The sequence below is a fragment of the Tarenaya hassleriana genome, unplaced genomic scaffold, assembly GCF_000463585.1.
Source record: "Tarenaya hassleriana unplaced genomic scaffold, ASM46358v1 Cleome12, whole genome shotgun sequence".
Taxonomy (NCBI): domain Eukaryota; kingdom Viridiplantae; phylum Streptophyta; class Magnoliopsida; order Brassicales; family Cleomaceae; genus Tarenaya; species Tarenaya hassleriana.
In genome coordinates this window covers 3247522-3270671 of record NW_010962392.1, presented here as the reverse complement: position 1 = coordinate 3270671, position 23150 = coordinate 3247522, and the positions used below count along the sequence as shown (strand labels likewise).

The 23150-nt window shown below is 35.9% G+C and overlaps 3 protein-coding genes across 4 annotated transcripts; 2 read left to right on the top strand and 1 right to left on the bottom strand.

The window, feature by feature from the left end:
- Positions 1-3267: 3267 nt before the first annotated feature.
- On the top strand, positions 3268-8952 carry LOC104806852. Of its 2 annotated transcripts, none has more exons than XM_010531937.2 (9): positions 3268-3929; positions 4380-4466; positions 4957-5046; positions 5152-5238; positions 5326-5442; positions 5635-7707; positions 7831-7980; positions 8140-8573; positions 8660-8952. In XM_010531937.2, exons 1-9 carry the CDS (start codon positions 3882-3884, stop codon positions 8787-8789), a joined length of 3216 nt encoding a protein of 1071 aa, XP_010530239.1. In that variant the 5' UTR covers positions 3268-3881; the 3' UTR covers positions 8790-8952. The 2 variants fall into 2 exon arrangements, with proteins under 2 accessions (XP_010530239.1, XP_010530240.1); XM_010531938.2 differs by having other exon boundaries at positions 3269-3929; positions 7831-7977.
- Positions 8953-13735: 4783 nt separating this feature from the next.
- LOC104807032 (sugar transport protein 1-like) lies at positions 13736-16067 on the bottom strand. Its single transcript, XM_010532142.1, has 4 exons — positions 15950-16067; positions 15177-15475; positions 14253-14882; positions 13736-14053 (listed from the first exon to the last, which is right to left on the bottom strand). The coding sequence occupies exons 1-4, from the start codon at positions 16065-16067 to the stop codon at positions 13736-13738; spliced, it is 1365 nt and encodes a 454-aa protein (XP_010530444.1).
- Positions 16068-18234: 2167 nt separating this feature from the next.
- Positions 18235-21365, top strand: LOC104806851. The gene is made up of 6 exons (XM_010531936.2): positions 18235-18518; positions 18877-18962; positions 19171-19842; positions 19954-20175; positions 20288-20412; positions 20536-21365. The coding sequence occupies exons 1-6, from the start codon at positions 18516-18518 to the stop codon at positions 20619-20621; spliced, it is 1194 nt and encodes a 397-aa protein (XP_010530238.1). The 5' UTR covers positions 18235-18515; the 3' UTR covers positions 20622-21365.
- The last annotated feature ends 1785 nt before the right edge of the window (positions 21366-23150 follow it).

Genomic DNA, 23150 nt, shown 5'->3' with positions numbered 1-23150 from the left:
TTGTTGGAAGACCGAAAACAAAATCTTGTCTTCCAAATATTGATAAATTGAAATATTTTTGGTTTAATACAAGAATCTAAAACTTTATGGGGTGGAAATGTAAATATTTCAGAGATGTTTTCGGGAAACGACAACGAGAGAATCATGTGGGACCCTTGGAATCAAGATAAATGTGGGTCCCGTTATTTATCCTCATCTGACAGGCCCACGTGGATGGCTTCTTGGGGTTTGAAAAGGTAAGCAAAACTCGAGGAGGAACGCATTTAATACATAAAATACTATTATTCTACTATTTTAATTTCACAATATTCTTATAAAATCTTAATTTTAATATATATATATAATACAAAATGATATTTTTATCTCTCCTTACGATATAATCATTTAATTTGTCGATCTATCATTTATTCTCTGGAAAGAGTATTAAAAAATGAAAATGAAAACAACTCTTCATTTAACCAAAAATTTTCAAAAAAAAATAGATCATAACTTTCGAATATCAAAATTAAAAAAAAAAGAATATTGGGCTTTTGGACCAAGCTTGGTGAAAAGGAGAAAACCCTTTTTTATAATAAATGATACCAAGTTTAATTATGTCAAAGCTGGTATAATTGTTTTATAAGTAGTGATTGGTAACCAATTTTTTGTTGGCTGGTTGAACGTTCTTTCTTTGTTACTTTAGAATTAAAACATTTAGATGGTAGTGTATAAAAAGGTCCTTGAGGCATACTAAAATTCCCATGCTCAAGTGGAAAATACAAAAGGCTACTAATTTTTCTTAGTCAAGTGATACCAAAACTTCAAGGCAAGTATGTGATCTCTCATGGTACGATATCTCTGTGCATTAGGGCTGGACACAAATACCCGAAAATCGGATATCCGTCGGATACTCGTCTCACGGATATCCAATTTTAGGGTACTCGTAATTTTCAAATCCGAATCTAAATCTCGATTTTTCAATACCCGTGAATCCGAATCCAAATCCGGATAATAGAATTTTTAAAACGGATATCTGCGGGTATCATACAAATGGGAATATCAGAACTAGGGCTGGACACAAATACCCAAAAATCGGGTATACATCGGATACTCGTCTCACGGATATCTGATTTTAGAGTACTCGTAATTTTCAAATCCGGATCCAAATCCCAATTTTTTAATACCCGTAAATCCGAATCCAAATCCGAATAATAGAATTTTTAAAACCGGATACCCGCGGGTACCCGACTATTATGATTATAAATAATTATATCTTATATTAATATAACATTTTTATAAAATATAATTATTTTAGATTAAATAATTTCATATGTTTTAATATTAATTCAAAAAAATAAATTTATTATTATTTATCTCTTATTATCTCCTTTATCTCATATATTTTATCATAATTCATCAATTTTTATAAATATATATTTATTTTTACAAATTTTATATATAAATATTGTTGTTTTTTTAAATAAATCCGGATCCGGATACCCGCGAATATCCGACCATTATTTCGAATACACGTATCCCGGATACTCATAAATTCCAAATCCCGGATACAAATCTTATAGCTAAATAGCGGAGTCTTCCGGATCCAAATCCAAATCTCTCAATTTTTTCGGGTATCCGAATTATGCCCACCCCTAGTGTGCATCGATTTGGTTGTCCACGGTCAAGGGCATGTGATATCTGTCTCAACAGGAACTTGGAGAGCATGAAAATGAAACTCCATGCATTTACCAGGCGGCTGACAAACTCCATGCATGAAGTATTTATCACTCTTATCGTTAGCCGAATAACTTGGTTTCGTCTCTGCCATGTCATCATACAAGAAGGGTATTATCGTCAGCCCAACCCAACGTGCGGACACCACCGCCGTAACGTAATGACGTAACGCTCGCCGGCGCGTGAGATAACCTCCAACCTCGCCGTCGAAGCCTCTCTAAGGTCACGTTTGGATTCAAAGGCTTTAAAGACGACGTGTAGTGCAACCTTAAGAGAAATATAAAAAAAAGCAGCCTAAATAATATGACTGGTTAAAAATAAAAAATAAACAATGCAATGAGTATTCTATTCATGGGTTTCTTTGCTTACAAAGAAATACAACTCCCATCATTATAATAATAATAATAATAATAATAATAATAATAAAGTAAGTAGTCATTTTGAGTGTTTTAAACTATGTATTTTTATAGTATATTGCCAAATGTCGCCTCGGGATTTGACATTGTCTCCTCATGCCATGTAAGTGATCGCGACTCTATCTTTTTCCGCGTCAATATTGTATTCTGATTGCACCAATTTTGAATTTTCAAACAGCCCTTTATTTCATCAAACCTTATAATAAAAAATCATTAGAGAATCTGAAATAGAAAATTTTCAAAAATACACAAACTTTAAAATGTAACACAAGATATAGAAATTTTAATTTGATAAAAATAAATATATTGTGTTTTGAAATATATATAAAAAAAATCTTAAAATAAAAAATAATTTTACACAATGTACGCTTTTAAAATTATTTCAATTAAAATTCGTATATAAAACAATTTGGAAAGAGCTATCGAGTTAAAATTTATATATGAAACATTTAAATATTTACATTTTTATCAAATTAAAAATTGGTATATGACACATTTAAATATTTATTTTATTTATTTATCAAATTAAAAATTGATAAATTTTTTTAAATATGTTAGAAAATTCATATATTTTTATGAGTTTTTTAGAAATAAAAAAATATGTCTTTTATATCTTTAAATAATCTATCTAAAAATGTATTTTATATAATTTATTGTAAATAAAAATTACGCACCTGTAACTTTCTATTAATCAATATACTTAGGAACTAGAATTATTATTTTTATTTTATTTTTTCATATGCCCAGTTATGGTGTCATACCATTAATGGGTGGACCTGTAACTTTCGCTTGAATTTTAGTTTTGACAAAAATGCTTTTTAATTCCTGATTAGTAGGTGATAATTAAAAATAGAATAATATTCATAGAGGTGTATTATTTAAATAGGACATTATATATATACATATATTATATAAGAAGACATACCAAAATTTACGTTGTGTTATTGTTTGCAAGCTAAAATTTAAAAAAATGATTTTGACCAAAAAAAAAATTAAAAAAAATGATGAAGCAAAAGGAATTTTTGTTTGAATTACTAATTTTTGTCAGATGATTTACCATTTTACATTGGTAGGAATAAAATATAATTACCTTTTTTTGTTTTTTTCCTTGTTAATCCAATATTTTACTTTTCATCTTTGACTCCGTCCGTATTTGGATTTCTGCACGAAAGTATTTTCGCCGCCGGTTCTCTCTACTACGCTCAGATTTCATATTCTCTCTCCCTCCCTCTCTCTCTCTCTCTCTCTCCGGTCTCTCCTCGTCTCTTCCGTCCATTTTTCCAGCGCCGTTTTCATCTTCGACTACTCGCTACGAAAGGATTTCGGTCGCCGGGGAGTTGTCTCCGATTGCTGGGAAATCGCTTTTCGCAAGAATTTCTGAGCATTACAGCTGTTACCAGTCGAACAGTTGCGGGTTTTTCCTTGAGTAGTAGCTGAAATCGGTCGAATTTTACGTGAACTCTGAGAACGAGTGGTTAGGGTTTCGAATTCCGTAGAGATTCGCAGATCTGCACAGTTTGTGGAGCTAAACGGAGTGGCTTTGCGTTTTTTTACCTTTTTTTCTTTGAAGACAGTTTCACTTTTCGTCGGACGACTTGATATACATAGTGTGCGACGGTCTGGGTGTGGTTTGAACGGCGGAGTTTGATGGTTAAGGCGGTGGGGACTTCACGCCTTCTTGTTTGTTTATGATGACCGGTGCTCCAGGGAGCGTTCGGAGAGGGTGGCGGTTCGGCGAACATCTCACATGGAATGGCAGATCTTGTTAGCTACGGTAATGCCGAGCGAGACATCGAGCAGGTCCTCTCTCTCTCTCTCTCTCCTGCATTTTCATTTTGATGAGAATGGGAGACTTCGGTATTGGTGTATGCCGAATGTGAATCATCCGTCTGGGGGATGGTGATACTCTGACTCGGTTTGGGCTTCCAGTTTCAATGGAGAAGTCACGAATGTTCAGGGAAATTTGGCTATTTCTTGCATCGTTGGTACTCTCGGATATGCTTTCATCTATGTTCGTCCATTAGTGGAGTTCATGACTGGTCCCGGGGCCTTTGAACTGATTTTTTGGTTGGTTAGCGTTATTTTCTCTTCACGTGATTGGGATATAAGTCTATTCTGGGTCCATAATCGGTTTCAATAGAATAAGTCTAAAACTTATGCTTGGCTGTCTCTGTGATTTCGATTTCCTCTTGTGGCATTTTTTGGACTCTCCTGAATCTTCCCTACAATATCCTTCGTGTCTTTTTGTAGGCTTTGATTGCTTTGAAGAAAGGTGCTCAACTTCTGAAGTATGGTCGGAAAGGAAAGCCAAAGTTTTGTCCCTTCCGACTTTCTAATGTATGTTTTCTTTGGGGTGCACAGTTGAAGCTCTGTTGTTATTCTTCATATTTGGGGTACTAGCAGAATTCTTGATAAGCTAAGAAGTCTAAAGGTTCTTTCTACCAGACTGTAGATAAAGCTTAGTGCTCTCTAAGCGTAAATTTTTTGATGGTGGCGAAATAGTTAGTTGGAATGACGTTTTATAGTTTTGATTGAAACCTCATTCCCCAAGAGTTTCATTATCAGTCAGCTTGAAAGTTTTTACTTGTTTCATATTGTGCTAAAAGTCTTCCTCATGGCTACAGCAAGCACAGCTGTATGGATGTAATGTGGATCCTTTTGTTTAGATTTTATAATTTTAGATCAATGCGTATATGGATCCACTCGCCAAAGTGTTTCAAGGAAATTGATGTCCTTGCTGTTTTGATCCTTAATACGCTATCACATTGTCAGCTTATACTTTGATTTTGTTTGATGGCTTACCATCTTGGACATGTTTTATTTGCAGGATGAGACATTTTTGATCTGGATATCAAATGGTGGTGAAAAACGTCTGAAGATATCTTCCGTCTCTAGGATTGTTCCAGGACAAAGAACTGTAAATTTCTTCTTCTCTTTTACCACAGCGTCATGCAATGACAGCAAAATTGCAAGTATTTTGTTTGTAAAAATCTTATGGATTGTGTTCCGTTTGTGCTACTAGGCTGTTTTCCAACGTTACCTCCGTCCTGAAAAGGATTATTTATCTTTTTCTCTCATATACAACAACGCGAAGCGGACACTTGATTTGGTTGGTGATGGATCTTTGGTACTCTTTTTTAATCAGGTTATCATTTCCTTCTGTTTAATTCATTGAAATAGGTTCTCTTTTTTTCAGATCTGCAAGGACAAAGTTGAGGCAGAAGTGTGGATAGCAGGCCTCAAAGCTTTGATATCAGGTCAGGGTGGGCGCTCAAAGATTGATGGCTGGAGTGATGGAGGTCTCTCCATCGCTGTACGTAATAAAAAAAATGTGCTTAAAAAGGGTTTATTTAGTGTTATTTGATCACTTCTAAATGTATTATATGATTAAAGCCTTCTCCTATGTTTTCTTATGGTGGATCTAGATTCCTTTCTTTTCTCACAAGGAGCAACTCTGCGGTGATTTTCGTAAAGTCATATTTTGTTTGATTTTCATCATCTTCAGGACAGCAGAGACTTGACATTAGGTAGTTCTGCCAACAGCTCGGTTAGTGCTTCTCGAGATTTCAGCATTGCTGAGGCCTTTTCTGACAATTCAATCAGTCTTCCAGAACCTTCTAGACCTGAGAATTCTGTCAATTTTGGGAGGTCACATGTAGCATCTGATAGCCCCAACATGATAGCAAGAGGATCTGGGTCAGATGTGTTTCGGGTTAGTGTATCTAGTGCGCAAAGTACCTCAAGTCATGGTTCTGTCCCAGATGACTGTGATGCCCTAGGTGATGTTTATATATGGGGTGAGGTGATATGCGATCATGCTTTTAAAGTAGAGGCCAGTAAAAATGTGAATTATGTCACTTCAAGATCTGATGTTCTACTTCCAAGGCCATTGGAGTCCAACGTAGTTTTGGATGTACACCATATTGCATGTGGCGTAAGGCATGCCGCTCTTGTGACTAGACAAGGTGAGGTTTTTACATGGGGCGAAGAATCTGGAGGACGACTTGGCCATGGGAATGGAAAAGATGTTACTGGACCACAACTTATTGAGTCCCTAGCTGCTACCGGTGTCGATTTTGTTGCCTGTGGTGAGTTCCATACATGTGCTGTTACAATGACGGGAGAGGTTTATACATGGGGTGATGGAACACACAATGCAGGGCTTCTTGGCCATGGCACTGATGTAAGTCATTGGATACCTAAGAGAATCTCCGGACCTCTTGAAGGTCTACAAGTTGCTTCAGTGACCTGTGGACCATGGCACACTGCGTTGATAACATCAATTGGACAGCTCTTTACTTTTGGCGATGGGACATTCGGTGTTTTGGGGCACGGTGATAGAGAAACTGTATTTTACCCGAGAGAAGTTGAATCCTTATCTGGGCTTAGAACAATTGCCGTCGCATGTGGTGTATGGCATACTGCTGCAGTAGTTGAAGTCATTGTTACTCAGTCAAGTTCAAGTATTTCATCAGGAAAGCTTTTCACCTGGGGTGATGGAGATAAAAACCGTCTTGGACATGGAGATAAAGAGCTTCGTCTTAAACCCACATGTGTACCAGCTCTGATTGATTATAATTTTCACAGAGTTGCATGTGGACATAGTTTGACAGTCGCCTTGACCACTTCAGGAAATGTTTTTACTATGGGAAGTGTGGTTTATGGTCAATTAGGGAATCCCCTTGCTGATGGGAAGCTTCCTTGCTTAGTAGAAGACGGGCTCACTAACGAGTGTGTCGAAGAAGTAGCCTGTGGTGCATATCATGTAGCAGTTTTAACATCTAGGAATGAAGTGTACACATGGGGCAAGGGTGCCAATGGGCGATTAGGTCATGGAGATATCACAGACCGAAAAACACCGACTCTTGTCGATGCTTTGAAAGATAGACACGTAAAATATGTCGCATGTGGTTCAAACTATACAGCAGCGATATGTCTTCATAAATGGGTTTCTGGTGCTGAGCAATCTCAATGTTCTGCATGTAGACAGGCTTTCGGGTTCACACGGAAAAGACACAACTGCTACAACTGCGGTCTCGTCCATTGTCATTCCTGCAGTTCTAAGAAAGCTCTGAGAGCTGCCTTGGCTCCTAACCCTGGAAAGCCCTACCGGGTCTGTGATTTGTGTTACATTAAACTGAGCAAAGTGGTAGAAGCTAGCACTAATAGCAAGAAGAACACGATGCCGCGTCTTTCCGGTGAGAACAAGGACAGATTGGACAAAGCCGAGATAAGACTGGCTAAGTCTGGATTGCCTTCAAATATAGATTTGATCAAGCAGTTGGATAGCAAGGCAGCTAGACAAGGAAAGAAATCAGAGACTTTCTCACTTGTTCGCACTTCTCAAACGCCTCTGTCAAGTACGGGTGATATGAGGCGTGTGCCTCCAAAGCCATCGGCTACTCCATCTGCAGTAAGCTCCAGATCTGTGTCACCTTTCTCAAGGAGATCTAGTCCTCCTCGTTCGGTTACTCCCATTCCTTCGACAACTGGTCTCGCTTTCTCAACAAGTATTTCTGAGAGTTTGAACAAGACTAATGAGCTTCTGAATCAAGAAGTTCTCAAGTTGCGTGCCCAGGTAAAATTCTTTTCCCGGCCTTTATTTTAATTCTCTGTTGTTCTTTCCAAAGCTATATTTATTTGTCAAGAAACTTTGCTGTAAGCTTATCGTTTTTTGCAAAAAATGCTGGTTATTATTCAGGTTGAGAGCCTGAGACACAGATGCGAGGTCCAAGAATACGAGCTTCAGAAATCTGCAATGAGAGTTCAAGAAGCAATGGCTGTGGTTTCAGAGGAATCTGCTAAATCAAAAGCTGCAAAAGACGTGATAAAGTCCCTTACAGCACAGGTCGTTCTCAATTAATCGCAATTAATCGTCGCCGTTGTCTGAACTCCGCTTGCATATTTCGAAAGTATCCCTGTATTTGTGAATCGTGCTTGATATATAGTCCATGTGTAATGGCATTCCGAATTCCCATTCCCATGATTTGATTGGAAAAATTTCTTGCAGCTAAAGGAAATGGCTGAGCGCCTACCACCGGGATCATACGAAGCCGAGACCGCCCATCTGCTTAACGGATTTGAGCAAAATGGTTTTCATTTTGACGATGCAAACGGACAGCGTCCATCACAGTCTGATTCAATTAGCGGCGACAGCTCACTGGCTTCACCATTAGCTGCCAGCACTGCTTCACTCAACAGGTTCTGGCCGAATTCCCTGTCTCCGAGGAATGATGGAATCCGCACGAGTAATGGTTTCTCGGGAGGTATTGAAAGCAACCAACCTTTACCTTTCCAAGACAGCGTAAAGGCGAGAAACGTAGAATCGGAGGCAAGTGCTCCGCAAGTGGAAGCCGAGTGGATCGAGCAATACGAACCCGGCATTTACATAACACTCGTGGCACTTCGCGATGGAACCAGGGATCTAAAACGCGTGCGTTTCAGGTAAAGCATCGAACCGATTTGTTGTCAAAACTAATTTTGCCGAAGAATGTGGAGATCCAACACTCGAAATATCCATCTTTTGACAGCCGGAGAAGATTCAGGGAGCAACAAGCCGAGGCGTGGTGGTCCGAGAACCGGGAAAAGGTGTACGACAAGTACAACATTCGGGGTTCGGATCGGTCCTCAACGGCTCAGTCACCCACCTTCCTAACATGATGAACACAGCGGCTAAGAAAGAAATTGATTTTTTTTATATATAATTTTTTTTTTGTCATTAACCTCAGAATGTGGATGTAGAAGAATTCCGATCACCAGCGTGTATATATAGAGAAATTCCTTCGTCTTTTGGAATATGATATAATTAATATTTGTTAATCTATTATTCCGTGTAGGCCAAACTACTGCGCTTGCGACTTCTCTTCCTTAGTGGATCTGATGTCCCCGAAACTTGAAGCAAAAATGTCAATTGATTTGATTGCAGAATAATTTTTATTTTGATTTTATGAAAACCTAAACTAAGTACATTGTTCTTTGATTCATTTGCTAAAACTAGGGGTGTGAATTTGGACCAAGTCCGTTCCAGCCCATCCGAAAATTAGTGGATTTCGGATCTAAGTTTCTCGGACTGAAAAAATTCGTACTTTCGGGCGGGCTCGAATTGGGTTTCGGATTCGAGTCGGATCGGCCTGAAAGTCCGATATTAGAAAAGAAAAAAAAAAGAAAAAAAAAGTTTTACAAAGGATTTATACGGGCCGGTATGGTCTGATCCGAATCCGAACCCGACATATATAGGGTCAGATTTCGGGCTTAACTACTTAGACCCGGAAAAAATCGGACCTACCCGAAACCGAGTCCGAAACTTTTGGACTGAATGCGGATTCGGGTCGGGTTGGCCCGATTTACAACCCTAGCTAAAACTAAATAATCTTTAAAAATCAAGACAACGAAACAATTTTTTTAAAAAAAACAAGCCAACTACACTAAAGCAAAAAGACACTCACAAAAATATTTATAGGTACCCACATGTCTGTGGTCGAGTGGTACCTGGATTGGAAGTGAGGGTGTTCCTCCTCCAGGTCAGGGGTTCGAATCCAGACATGCGGGGAGGGAGAGGCATAGTCAAAGGCTGTGTGTTCAAAGGCTGCTCCCGGACCCAAGGAGATGTAGGTTGGGCCGAAGGCTCAGGTGAACTTCCTGGTTTGACAAAAAAAAAATATTTATAGGTCTTATTTTTTCTAATTTTTTCCTTATATAAAAAAAGAAATTAAAATTAATACGAAAATCAATAATCAAAATCAAATGAGAAATATCATTATTTGGTTCTTATATTCTCTCATTTGATTATTTGATGATCTAATTGAAAGATTTGGTATAAGGTGAAGAAGAAAAGGCTGAGAATAGAGAGAAAACTAATAAGGATAAGGTGAGAGGCTGAGAGCATAGGAAGGACAAAATAAATGGAGGGGTTACAAGTAATAATGTTTATAGTATAGTGTCAAACATTGAGTGTTCCATGGCTCCGTTGACCTCTTCCGGTTTTGTCTTCATGTTTATAGACTATAGTATAGTGTCAAACATTGAGTTTCATCATTTACTCTCTATTTTTTTTAACTATGAAATATATGGTTCCTCACGTATAATGGCAAAACAAGTTTTGTTTAAGGTGGAAAAATAAATTTCTCATCTATAAATATTTTGTCGATGACTAATGCTCATAATAGTTTCAAATGAAAATATGTATTCTCTATAATAATGATAACTTTGAGTCTTTATTTCGCAAAAGAATCGTTCGGTAAGAACTGTAATAAAGTATATGTTTCGAACATTTGGTTAGAATCGTAGAAAAGGCTTAAAATAAAAAAATTTACGGGAATATATAAATTTGTTAAATTTTATTTATTTATTTACAAATGAAAAAAATCATATATTTACATAAAATATTTGTTAAAATTCATGGTTTCAGGTGACTTTTCATATTATTATTTAATTAATAAAAGTATGAATTTTGTACAGATAATAATGTGTTTTTCATAGAATTCATAATAAAAAAAATAATTTAAATCAAATAGAAAATATTATAACACCCAAACTTTATTTTTATAAACTCTATTTCCTCACAAAACATATGCAACATTAAATTCTTTTGAAATAACTTAAATATAGATATATTCGTTATTTTTTCTATATATAAAGTATATTTTTCTATATTCAAAAGTCATGTATGTACGAGGTAATCCTAATTAATATTATATATATAATCAAATGAAATGCCATCACATATGATATTTATTTATATTTGAACCTTCTTACATTTAATCATCTCATTGTTTATATTTATATAATATTTAATGACATATCATGCAAACTGAAATTTGTGCAATGGTGCAACATTTTCTATTAATATTTGCGTTAACTCTTAAAAATCTGAAATGTATCTAACAAAAAGTATAAAAATACCAGTTTTTATAGGAGTAAATGTGAAATATCAGTTTGATCGGGTAAATTTCTCTTAATATCAATGGGTTTTTTGTTTTGAAGGTTTTTAAGATACTTATCAAATTAGGTCTTGAAATTCACATTCCAAGCAAAAGGTCGGTCATATCGAGTTTTATTAGAATATGAGTTTGGTAAGTGATACTTTATTTGAGGCCCAAACTCTTATCTTAGATGGTTTATGAGACGATGAGAGTTTTCACATATGAGAAACTAAGTCAATTCATTCATCGTATAATCAAAGAATTTAGAAAGGATCGTGGAGGATTAGATAAACTAATTGGAATGATAAGAATAATAAGATACAAATTTAACAAAATATTAGTCAAAACTAAATGAAAAGGCCAAGTTAAATGAGAATCTAACTCAAATATATTTAAATTAGAAGTTGATTGATTTCATATGGATTGTTGAACCAATATTATTGTGACAAAATATATATATATATATCATATAAATATGATATAATTTTTATTTTTATTTTTTAGTACAAAAGTGGTTAAATATTACTATGATACAATGACTTAGATTGGCAAATAAAAGAAACATTATTTATGTTGTATTTTATTAATTTGGTTGAATTAAACATATATCTAAAAAATTTAAATATAGGTGGGATTGTATAGGTTTAGTATTATACCAATATTTTATTTTTATTTTATTTTATCTATATAAGAAAATATTTATTTTTGATCGAAACCATAGTCTTTAACAAATAGTTTTTTTTAAGAGGTGTCCTAGGTCGAGGTTCGAATTAATTCTAGGACCGGAGGCAAACCATTTTATTGGAATTACACTCTCCTCCCTAATTTAAGATTTGAACTTGGGATAGAACAAATGTTTTACGTCTTTATTTTACCGGTTGAACTATCAAAATGAGTTTTTTAATAAATAGTTATATGTATAATCCATTCTTACAAATCGAAAAACAATTAAAAAAAATATATGTTCTTATTTTATTACTTAATAAACTTATATCCGATACATATTTGTTAAATCAACTATAATATCAATAATATAGGTTTTGTCTTATTTTTTATTTCGAGAGTCACAATCTTTCTTTTTAAAAAAATATAAAATTATACAATACAATATAAACCTAACACAAAAATATGTCGCCTTAAAAATATCAACTAAATCTATAAAACTTCTTGTGACTATTAAGGTTTTCGATTTTTAATTTAATAATAAAAAGTCACTTTTTAATTTAATAATACAAATTATAAATTTAAAAACAAAATATATTATATTTAATTTTAAAACTAATAATTTATTTAAAATCTATATTTATTTTTAATTCGTACTATATATAAAGGTAAATACATTTGTTATATAAATATAGAAATTATACCGCTATCTCAATATTTTTAAAACTATTATCATTTTGATTTAGTATATGAATTATAAATTCAGAAATAAAATATAATATATTTAATTTTAAAACTAATAATATTTTTAAAAATTATTCGTATTTACAATCCGTATGATACACGCGGGGTGAAAAACTAGTTATGATGTCATAAAAAATTAAAGGATTGTATTTATTATCTATGGTAATAAAACTGCCAAAAAATATGAACCAAAAAATAGAAAAAGAGAGTAAATAGAAAAAAGTGGAACCATAAAGATTTTCATGGGAGAAACAAAATTTAAGAACAGGGCCACTTAAAAATATTATTTAAATGTTTTTAAAAAAATAGATTTTATTTAAACAACTGAATGAGGCAATGGAAGGCCCGCACGTGGAATGGATGGATCTATCGAAGACTAAGCGTGTGCTTGTCTGCATAGCAATATATATATATATATATATATATATATATATGTATGTATGTATGTATACTTTATTTTATTGTCCGCATTTATAGGAACGAATAAAACATGACATATTTAAAACTTTTAAACAATCTGATCATTCGACAAGTCTCCTTGTAGAAAAGCAATAGATAATATTTTTTTCCAAAGATATCTACATAAAATTATTTTATATAAATACTGTAAAATTGAATTCAGGATAATTCCCTAATTATATATATATATCATATATATTATATATGACAGGCAGGAATCTATATTTGAAGAAAGTGGTCGACATATTTTTTTTAGTTGCTAGACATCTTCAAGGCTAATAATACGTAGAAAATGTTCTCTCATAGAAAATGGGTGGGAACTATAAGAAATTTATACAATATGGGCCCACTATCTTATATAGATTTCAACTCTTAATATTTTCTAATTTGCCATCAAGAAACACAAAATTATATATATATATATATATATATATATATATATATATATCTGCATAAGTGTCTCTACACTCTGCCAATTTTAAATTATTGAATCAATTTATTAAAAACCAATCTCAACATTGGCCATTTGATTGATACGTAGATGGAGTTGGTTATTTAACGTAAAACATTTATAATATTTATAGTTTAACGTAAAACATTATAATATTCCATTAAAAAAACAGTATAATAACCCATCCATAGTTCGAATACCGCATTGGCAATTTGGCATCACAATTTATAAAAAAAAACATTATAATATTTATAGAAAAAAATAGAGTAAAACCCTAAACCCAAAACTTCGAACCCCGAACCCCTAATCATAGATAGATGTAACCGGACGGCCGTTGCTTGCATCCTCCGACAAAGCGTCTCGTTCATCTACTTGTTCGGAAGCAAGGCATACACTAAAAACTTTATCAGCATCAAGAGAAATGCAACGAACAAGAACCACCAGAACTCCACGTGGCAGAGCATGGGGTGGAAGAGCAAGGCCACAAGGAATTCTGAGAGAAGGTCCACGAACGCCGTGACCCCAAGAGCGGCCGATCGGATCTCCGAAGGAACGAACCACTCAAGCCGTCCCCACGAACATGAGTACCCAATCACGTAGGTACAGATAAGGGCGGTCACTGTAGTGGCGTACCATCCAGGCAGGCTCCACCCGAACTGAACCCTGACGATTATTGCGATGACTACCTGAGAAAAACAACGCTTCTGAGGCTTTTAATAAGGTTTCGACACCGATTCCTACGATTTAGTAAGCCACAACAATAAAGGAAAAGGCAAGAAAATGAACAACATGTTTATGGAATGAAGAAATGTGTATCTAGATACATTAATTCGTCAACAACAATACCCTGTAATCTCCAGAACACGACCCATTTAACAGTGTTACCTGGGAAAGGAACATCAGAACTCCTCCTCCTAGGAAAAGTTGCCTCCTCCCAAACATTTCGATGCCGAAAGCCCCATAGATTTTGGCTGTGAGATTAACAGAGGCGATCACAATGTCCGAGAGCCAAGCAATATCCTTCGAAAACCAGATTTTAACAAGCAATGCCGGTGCAAAGGTCATCATGACCTTTGCACCGGTGAGTTGTCGCAGTAAAGGGATCATCACCACCATTACGAGATGAGGCCAGTAATTCCTATTGAATAGCTTGAGTAATGGCAAATCCCCGTCCTGCGTCATGGCGCAAACGGTATCTCTGAGCTCAGGTTCCACGTCGACATCCACACCCCGCAACCTCTGGAGTAAACTCCGGGCTTGCTCGGGTTTTCCTCGTTCTAGCAAGTGCTTTGGCGTGCTAGGTAGGAAGATACACGTAACAAAGAGAAACACCGTTGCTAGTACACCCTCACTGCCGAAGCTAAGCCGCCAGTCCCATCCTCCTTTGATCCCGTGGAACGAGTAGTTCACAATTGCGGCCATAACTCTCCCCATTGCTATGAACACTTTGAACATCATGCCTAGGGCTCTTCTATGGCGATATGGCGCCATCTCGGATACGTATTGGCGTACAGACTGCAAAAACCAAATAGTTCTATACATCATAATATGGAATCACAAGACCATCTAATTATTTGATCCATATTAATCGCAGTGTGTGAAATCTTTAGTCGCTTCGGTCATGAATCTTAGGCGCTTATTGATATGTAAGCTAATCTCGATGGATGCTTGTCATTGGTAAATCCTTTGTCCAAAGTGAATCTATATGCAACATGGACATACCCACCAAGAGAAATCATTATCCGCAAACAAATCCAATTTAAAATCACACTTATATAAATGAGTAGTTTGAGTAATGAAACAGAGTACCTGACGAAGGAGTCGCAGACCAATGCCGACAAAGCATCTACCAATGACAAGCATCCATAGAGATTGAGCTGAGAAGCTGAAGAGAGCTCCGAGTGCGACCAATACACACCCGGATTCCATCGACACCTTGCAACCCAACTTACGCTTCACTAATGGAGAAAGCAGGAAGGACGAGAACAGAGCGGCCGCATAGAAAGCCGACGTGACCTTTGCCGCAATGCTCGGGTCGTAGTCGCAGGAAGTGTTTGCGTTGGCCGCAAAGAATCTTTGTCGGAAAGATGGCATCGACGCCACACCCCCTGCCGATCCATGCGACAATCGTCAATGAAGCCGAATACGGTTTTTGGCACCGGTTTTTTTTTTTTTTTAGTTAACAAAAAAAAAATTACAAATGGACTGAAGAAGTTTTTTTTTTCTTTCCTGTGCATCATAATAAACGGCCGGAATGCTGATATCATTCCTTGATTTTGTTAGTGAAGTTCAGATCTTGTTGTTTCTTCGATCACAAAGACAGGACGACTCATATTTGTGTCCCTCTGAAACTTACGATGAAATTATGTTTTCAGAAAATTCAGGCTCTTTCGCATCTCAACTCGAAGGAAAAGAGATGGAAATGGGGAAAAGAACAGAGAGGGAAGCTGTCATCGCCATGGAACACACAGACCAAACAAGAAAGAACAGGCAGCTCCTGCTCACGACCAACGTCGGAATTGTTGCCGCAGGCAGTTCAAATGTGTTCTAAAGAAAGAAGGGGAGAAGCCGAGGAAAATTACCGATGACGCCGATGTTGAAGCCAGCCATCAGACCGCAAGCAGCGGCCGCTACGCATACCAGAAAGCAGTAACATGTCAGACTCGTATCTTCCGCCCTTCGTCTTCCTCCTCCTTCCATCTCCCTCTCTCTCTCTCTATCTCTCTCTCTCTATATACACACACCCCTCTCTCTCTATCTCTCTCTCTCTCTCTATATACACACACACCCCTCTCTCTCTCCCTCCCTCCTTCCCTGGACGGTAGATATATATACGGAGCCTCCTTGTATTACTCTTGATTATTATATATCAATACAAATACACATTTTAACAAAAAAAAACTAGGCACCGCTTTTTAAAAAACAATATTATTATTGACGTTTGATGAAAACTTTTGTGATAACAGCACCTTTAACCAAAAAAAAAAAAAATTTGATAGAAATTTTTGATGAAAACTTCAAAAAGCCATTGTTATAAATAGTACCATACAGAGAAAAATTAACCAATGGTAAATAATGTTTTTGTAATTTAAAAATTATACAAGGTTAGGCCACACATATATATACTACTCCTAAGAACATATATATATATATATATATATATATATGTTTATCGGGTTGTCGGGTCGGTTTCTATGCTTTTAAACTGGGTTGGTTTGCTTTTCTCGGTTGGAGGCAAAATAATAAAATAGGTAAACCCATTTTAAAAAAAATACGTGAAATCTTTCCGTAGCCGGAAATGACGCAAACGACCACGAAATCCTTAGTTCCTTACGAACCATGTACAAATAAATCACAATATTTAATAAACATTCAGAAAATATTTAATTTTACCTACAACTTCAATTGAAACTTCAAATTTTGAAAAAATATAAAAATAGATGTAGATTTTTTTTTATTGATATCTATATTTTGCAAATCAATTCAAAATATATTTTATTATAAATGTATGTTATCAAAATTACGGTTTCCTGAGAAAAAACACGGAATGGGAGCGACTAAATTTTTAAAGGTTTGATAAGTAGTATTCTTCTGTTTATGGTCGTTAGGATTTAATTTTAGTAAGTTATATACAGTCTGTGATTCTTTTTTGGGAGCAAAGGGGGGATTTTCGGACGGCGGAAAAATAGCAAATGTCACCTTCCTCGAAGATGTTTAGTTACAACTAAGAGAATTTAATATATAAGATAAATAGAAGATGTTCCGGTTTTTTGTCCTTGTAAGATAAATGGAAGACGTTTTTCTGCCTCTTTGTCTTTTTTGCTTTATTTTTATTGTTAAGAATTTTAATTAAACAATTTAAAATGTAGAATTTAGTTTTAGTAAGTCTGTGATTTTTTGTGTGTGTGTGTTTTTGTTCCTTAATAGAAATATTAATAAAGTGGCGCAAATGTTGGAGTCATTTGGAGTTCGAACTCATGCAAGTAGGACATACATTAATACAGGGGTTTTTTTTTTTTTTTTTTTTTTTTTGTTAAATAAGGCATTTTTCTTCTTCTTCATAAGAAACAAGGCATTTTTCTTCTTATTCATAAGATTCTGTGTCGAAAAAGATTTTACGAAAATTATTTATTAAATCTCTAAAGTAATCGGTTTCACGCATTAACAAAAAAAAAAAGCATCCGGTTTCACGTAACATTTTTACTTCTGCTTTTATAATGAATTTTGCGAACATTAAATTTATTTCTTTATTTTGCGAACAATTTGTTAATATTTTTACCACAATTATGATCGAACGAACACCCCGGGGTTAAAATTATTGCACACTCGATTGGATAATTAGTCGATCTAAACAAACTATAAACTAATACCCGTCGTGCCCCAATGCATTTAATTTGGCGATTGAGAATACAATCCGGTGCGAAAAGGTAAGTTTTCCCAATGTTATGAAGTCTTGTAAATTAGCACGGCAATTTGTTTTTATATATTTTTTTAAAACGAAATTTACGTAAAATTCTCTTAATAAATTTTCTTATTTAATTAATGACAAGTGGGGTGGACAAGGATTCACACATAATTAGATTGGCGAGTCAATCAAAGACTATATATGTTGGTTGTGATAAAAATAAAGTAAAATTGGTTAACCAAAAAAAAAAAAAACTATGCTCCCTCACTCTCCCTCTCTTCCTCTACGAAGAAATACATTCCAGAAACAATTTTCTGCAAAATTGTAATTTGTTTATATATTAAAAATATATAAAATTGGAATAACATACTGTGACCGTGCCACGGGAAAGAAATAAAACCGTCCACGCGCTTTTGGTTTAGGCGCGTGTGATGCGGGGGCCGACCCATCCTTTCCCTCTTTGTTTTCGAAAAACTGAGGATTCGAACACAAAAACCCCCCAAAAAGAAATAAAGAACATCCATACACACTGATCCTTTCAGCAAGAAATCTCTCGCCCTCACTCGGTATGAAGACATTGATACAGAGAGGGAGCGAAGGGTTTAGGGTTTCGACGCGGTGGTGATCGGCCGGAGTTTTGAGCTTCGAGGCGACGGCGTCTTCTGAGCACTGTAAGCCCCCGGCAGGCGCAGATAAACCCTAATCCTGGATTCCTCCGAGGTTTCTGCGTATTCCTCGGTGACATGGTCGGTAACTGTCTATCTTTCCCCTCTCTGTATTTCGCCTGTGATCACCATGATTGGGTTTTAGGGGTTGCGGTGTTTCGTGGATTTTCATCTCTATGCCGAACTTCTAACCCTTTTCTCCGTTCTGTATTTGACGGTTTTTTTCTGGGTTTTGTTGGAATTTCCCTTTCCGATGCTGTTGTTCATGACATTTTTATTCACCCAAAAAAAGATTTTTTTTGGGATCGTCTTGGCTACCTTGTGTTTCGAGTTCTTGTTGGGAAGCTAACATTTGCTTAGCTATGGAGTGAGGGATTTGTCTAGGCGGCTTTCTTGGAAGAATCCGAGGTTATAATATGTTGCTTTCTTTTCTTTCCAGGTAACTGTTTGTCTGGTTTGTGGTGACCGCGGTTATGAAGAAGCATTAATATATTGCGACTCGTGCGAGGTCTATGCTGTTCACCGGTGAGTTCCGTCCTAGATTCGCTCATGTTTTGTAATGAAAAGATCGTGTTTTGCCTGCACAGTGGGGGAGCTTTACTGTAATTAGTTGTCTCATAACACATAATCGCATTCACTTTCATTGTTAGCTTATCATTTCTGAGTCTGTTTACCGGGTCTTTGCCTTGTCTCTCTGGCCCTTGTGCTTATACCCCTTTGCTCTCTTGTCCAGCTATTGCTTAGAGAGGATTCCAAGAGATTTCAAGCAGTACATAACTTGGTTCTGCCCGGACTGTGATCGAAGTGAAATTGGCTCTGAGAAAGTAGAAATTGACCAGACTGGGAAGCTTGGATCTATTCTGAAGAAGATTGAGCAGAAAAAGGATCCGAGATTGGCCGAGAAGAACAAAAAAAATAGAAGGTTGGCAAGAGTTGAGGACCATACACTCAAAAGGGGCACCAACGTGGAACCTATGGCCGTGCGTTCTTCATCAATTCATGAAACACCAAAGGACTCTGGAAGAGAAGGGAGCTTAGGTAGTGGAAGACATCAAGAATTATATGGTTTGAAAAGAAACGAAGCTTCTGGCTTGGCAGCCGGTATTACCTCTAGGATGGCAGGTCATGATTCTTCTGCCAATAATAGACAAAGGAAATCAACTACAGGCAGCAGCCGTGAAGGGTTCGGCTCTTCTACAACTAGAACTCCTATAGGAGCCATAACTGGTCAGTCCAGTAGGCAGCTCCGTGGTGATAATAGACAACTAACCAGCAGAGAAACCTCTTGCAAGGAGGCTGAATCACATACACCACCGCTCTCTGAAGGGTTGGCAGTTATATCTTCGAACACTACAGAACCCAATAGAGATGTCAGAGTGCAGCCAATCATTGAACCTGTTTGGAGGTAAAGGACTATATTTATGTCCCTTGTACAGCATATTCCTCTCAAATCTCAATATGACTTGACAACTTTATGATTCACTTGGATTCTGATCTATTTTGTAAAAATTTACAGGGGATCTTTATCTGCTAATCTAGGGACCTTTGGGAGCGTTATCCTTGTTGCACATTTATCATCCATAGCATGTCTTAAAGTCCATGATGCTGCTAAATCATTACCCAGATGCCTTTGTGCCGAAATCTTTCCTAGGTTGGATATATGGCCACAAAGCTTTTTAAGGAGTGGAGGCCCTACTGATGAAAGTATTGGTCTTTTTTTCTTCCCTTCTGGTCCGAGGTTAGATACTGTAGCAATGATCTGTCTGAAGTCTGGTTGCTTTCTGTCAATCTGTGTTCATATGTCGCCGCTAATGTTGCAAAGTTTCTACCTTTTCGTTTTTTGTTTCCAGTGATGAAAAGGTTTTTTATGCCCTAGTTGATGAAATAATAGAGAAGGATCTTGCTATGAGAATTGTGCTTGACAATGCAGAACTCATACTTTTCAGCTCGTACATGTTGCCGATGCAATCTTGGAGTAAGTTGCATCACCTTATACTTGAGACATATCTTTTTACCATTCGCGTGACATTTCACTGTAGATCGATCCATTAAGTTTATCATCCGTTAAATCTACTGAGGATGATATTTTTCTCTACAGGGTTTCAGTCAAAGTTCTTCCTGTGGGGTGCCTTTAGGGGAAAACAAGCTCTCCGGCATCAGTCACTACCATCCGGAGAAGGTTAACACAGGGAAACAAACAATGACTCGGAAAGTTTTGTGACAAGTCTCTGGATTGTTTGATGAATCCTGGGGACGTTTAGACGAGAGGATAACGCCGATAGTCTACAGATTTTTAAGGTCTGTCTTACGTTAGGAGTCTTCTATAGTTTTGTTTGTGTTGGTTTTGGCTTTCTACTCTCTCGGATTCTACCTAGTGTTCACTACAGATTTGATCATTTTGGAGGCCTTCCAGTCCCTAGAAAGACCATAGTTAGGAGATTCGAAGTAGCGGCAACCTATTACTCCGATAGAATCCATACACGTTCGTTCTATCATTTTGTGCATAACAGTGAGAATCAACAGGGTTCTGTATAGTGTTTTGCTTATTAGCATCTGTCAAGAAAGGTAACAGAGACTACGGCCAGTTTTTTTTGTTGCTGTGGTTTACCTTGACAGTGGCAAGTGGGGCACATTTTGCTTGGGATTGAGCTTCTTATGCCTTCTCCTCTACTATGGTCTCATATGGATCATCATTGAGGTGTATCCAAATCATGTTCTTGATTTTTTCTTTTGGATAAGAAAAGCTTGTTCCTTGTACACAGAAGCTTCATTTGATCACTGATTCTGATCATAATCTGAAGAAACTATATGTTTTTTCTCTGTGATTGTCAATGTTTGAAAATGTATCTAAATCATGTTCTTGTCTTTTTTTTTTTGAAGGGTTCTATTGTTTGCTCTAGTAGTTTACATTTTCAAACATTTCCTTCAGATTATGATCAAAATCAGTGATCAAATGAAGCTTCTGATCAGAATCAGATTATGATCCATGGAAGATAAAATAGTAATCACTCTTTGTGAGGAGGGAATTGTGAATGTGCGGGGATCACAGATCTTGTCCTGTTCTGTTAAGACAGCTTTCTCTGGTCATGTTCATTGTTTAGACAGATACAAGCTCTGTCTCGGCTTTCAAAATACGAGAGATTGAAATGGATATACAGATATATATACATATATATGTACGAATACAGAAATGGGAAACCATCAGAAACCAAAAGGTGTCCTCATAAGCATTAAAGCTATACAGTCCGCATCATGGTCTGGTCAAAATGACCCATCATCTGGTTTCCCCTTCAACTCGTACTTTTCAATCCATGAGAATCAAAATCTCTCTCACGAAAAAAAAAAAAAAAGATTCAAAACGAGAATGAGAAGGCTCAGATCAAATATGGGTAGAGAAATATATCAGCACGAGATCCATACGAATCTCCATCAGAGTGGTGCATGACTTTTCTCAAATAGCTCGTCATCGCCCCCAATTTCCCAAAACCCTAGAAAAATGAAGAACAACCCCAAGGAAGCGAAAAAAGAGTAAACCCATGGATAAATTTGAATACTTCCGCAGAAATAACACAGAACCAGGGAAAAATCGTAGACGAACGACGTGAGAAATACACTTTTTGATCAAACGATTGAAAACCCTAATCCGGAAAAGAAGGGTACCGGTCGTCCATGGCGTTGCAGAGTGTATTTATAGGAAAGAAGCGTGACCTCTTTCGTTTCACATGTTTATGGGCTTCAGCCCAATTAAGGCCCATTAGTATCCTCGTATTGGTCAATTTTGATCATCTTGGTAAATTTTAAATGATCTTTTTTCCAATGTCCTTTTTGGCTAAATTTTCAAAAAAAAAAAATTCTTACGCGAGTATATTCAACGTCACGTCATCAATTGAATTTGAATGCTATATAGGTATTTTGGTTTTATTATAAACCCTCCCCTGAATAATATTTAATTGAATTATATTATGGACTGATTAGTTATAATTTTTCAAATGATTTTAATGAATTCATATCAAATACAGAAATAATAAAAAATTATATTCGAAAAATAAAAAATATTTATAAAAAAATAAACGTTATGATCCAACGAAGGAAGCTTCGCATCTGAGCTGTATATACGTTAACGATGTCACCGTTAGATGCCATTATCGAATCAATATGTCAACAAATAGTTCGGAGTTTGCCAACCGAAAGCTTTCCTCATCATTGTCTTGAGGTACTCGTGAGTGAATATGCATGTGACTAAAATGACTTATTTTCTTTAATTTGCTTTTTCTTGTTGCCTTTTCTTCTTTTTCTGTGATGGCAAACAATTTAATATAGAGGAATTCATTACTCCACGTTTAATTTTATATAACGGTTTAGCATATTTCTTTTTGTTTCAAAATAAATAAAGTTTTTAGATTTTCAATATAATTTTTTATATGGTTTTCCAAATTTATCTCTTGTCAATAATAGCAGATATGTTTCACGATAATAACTATCTATAATCTACCCATTAAATAAGGGTGTTTTAGACAAAATAATTTATTTCTTAATACGCGTGTTTAAAGTAGTTTTTAAATAAAACTAAACGGATGGAGTATATGTTTAGTATAAATCTATTCACGAACTATAAATCATACTAACTAAATAATTTTTAAATAAAAATTGTACGTATGTTGTATTGTTCAAATGAAAGATTTCTATATTTATATCATAAAAATGTTCAAACAA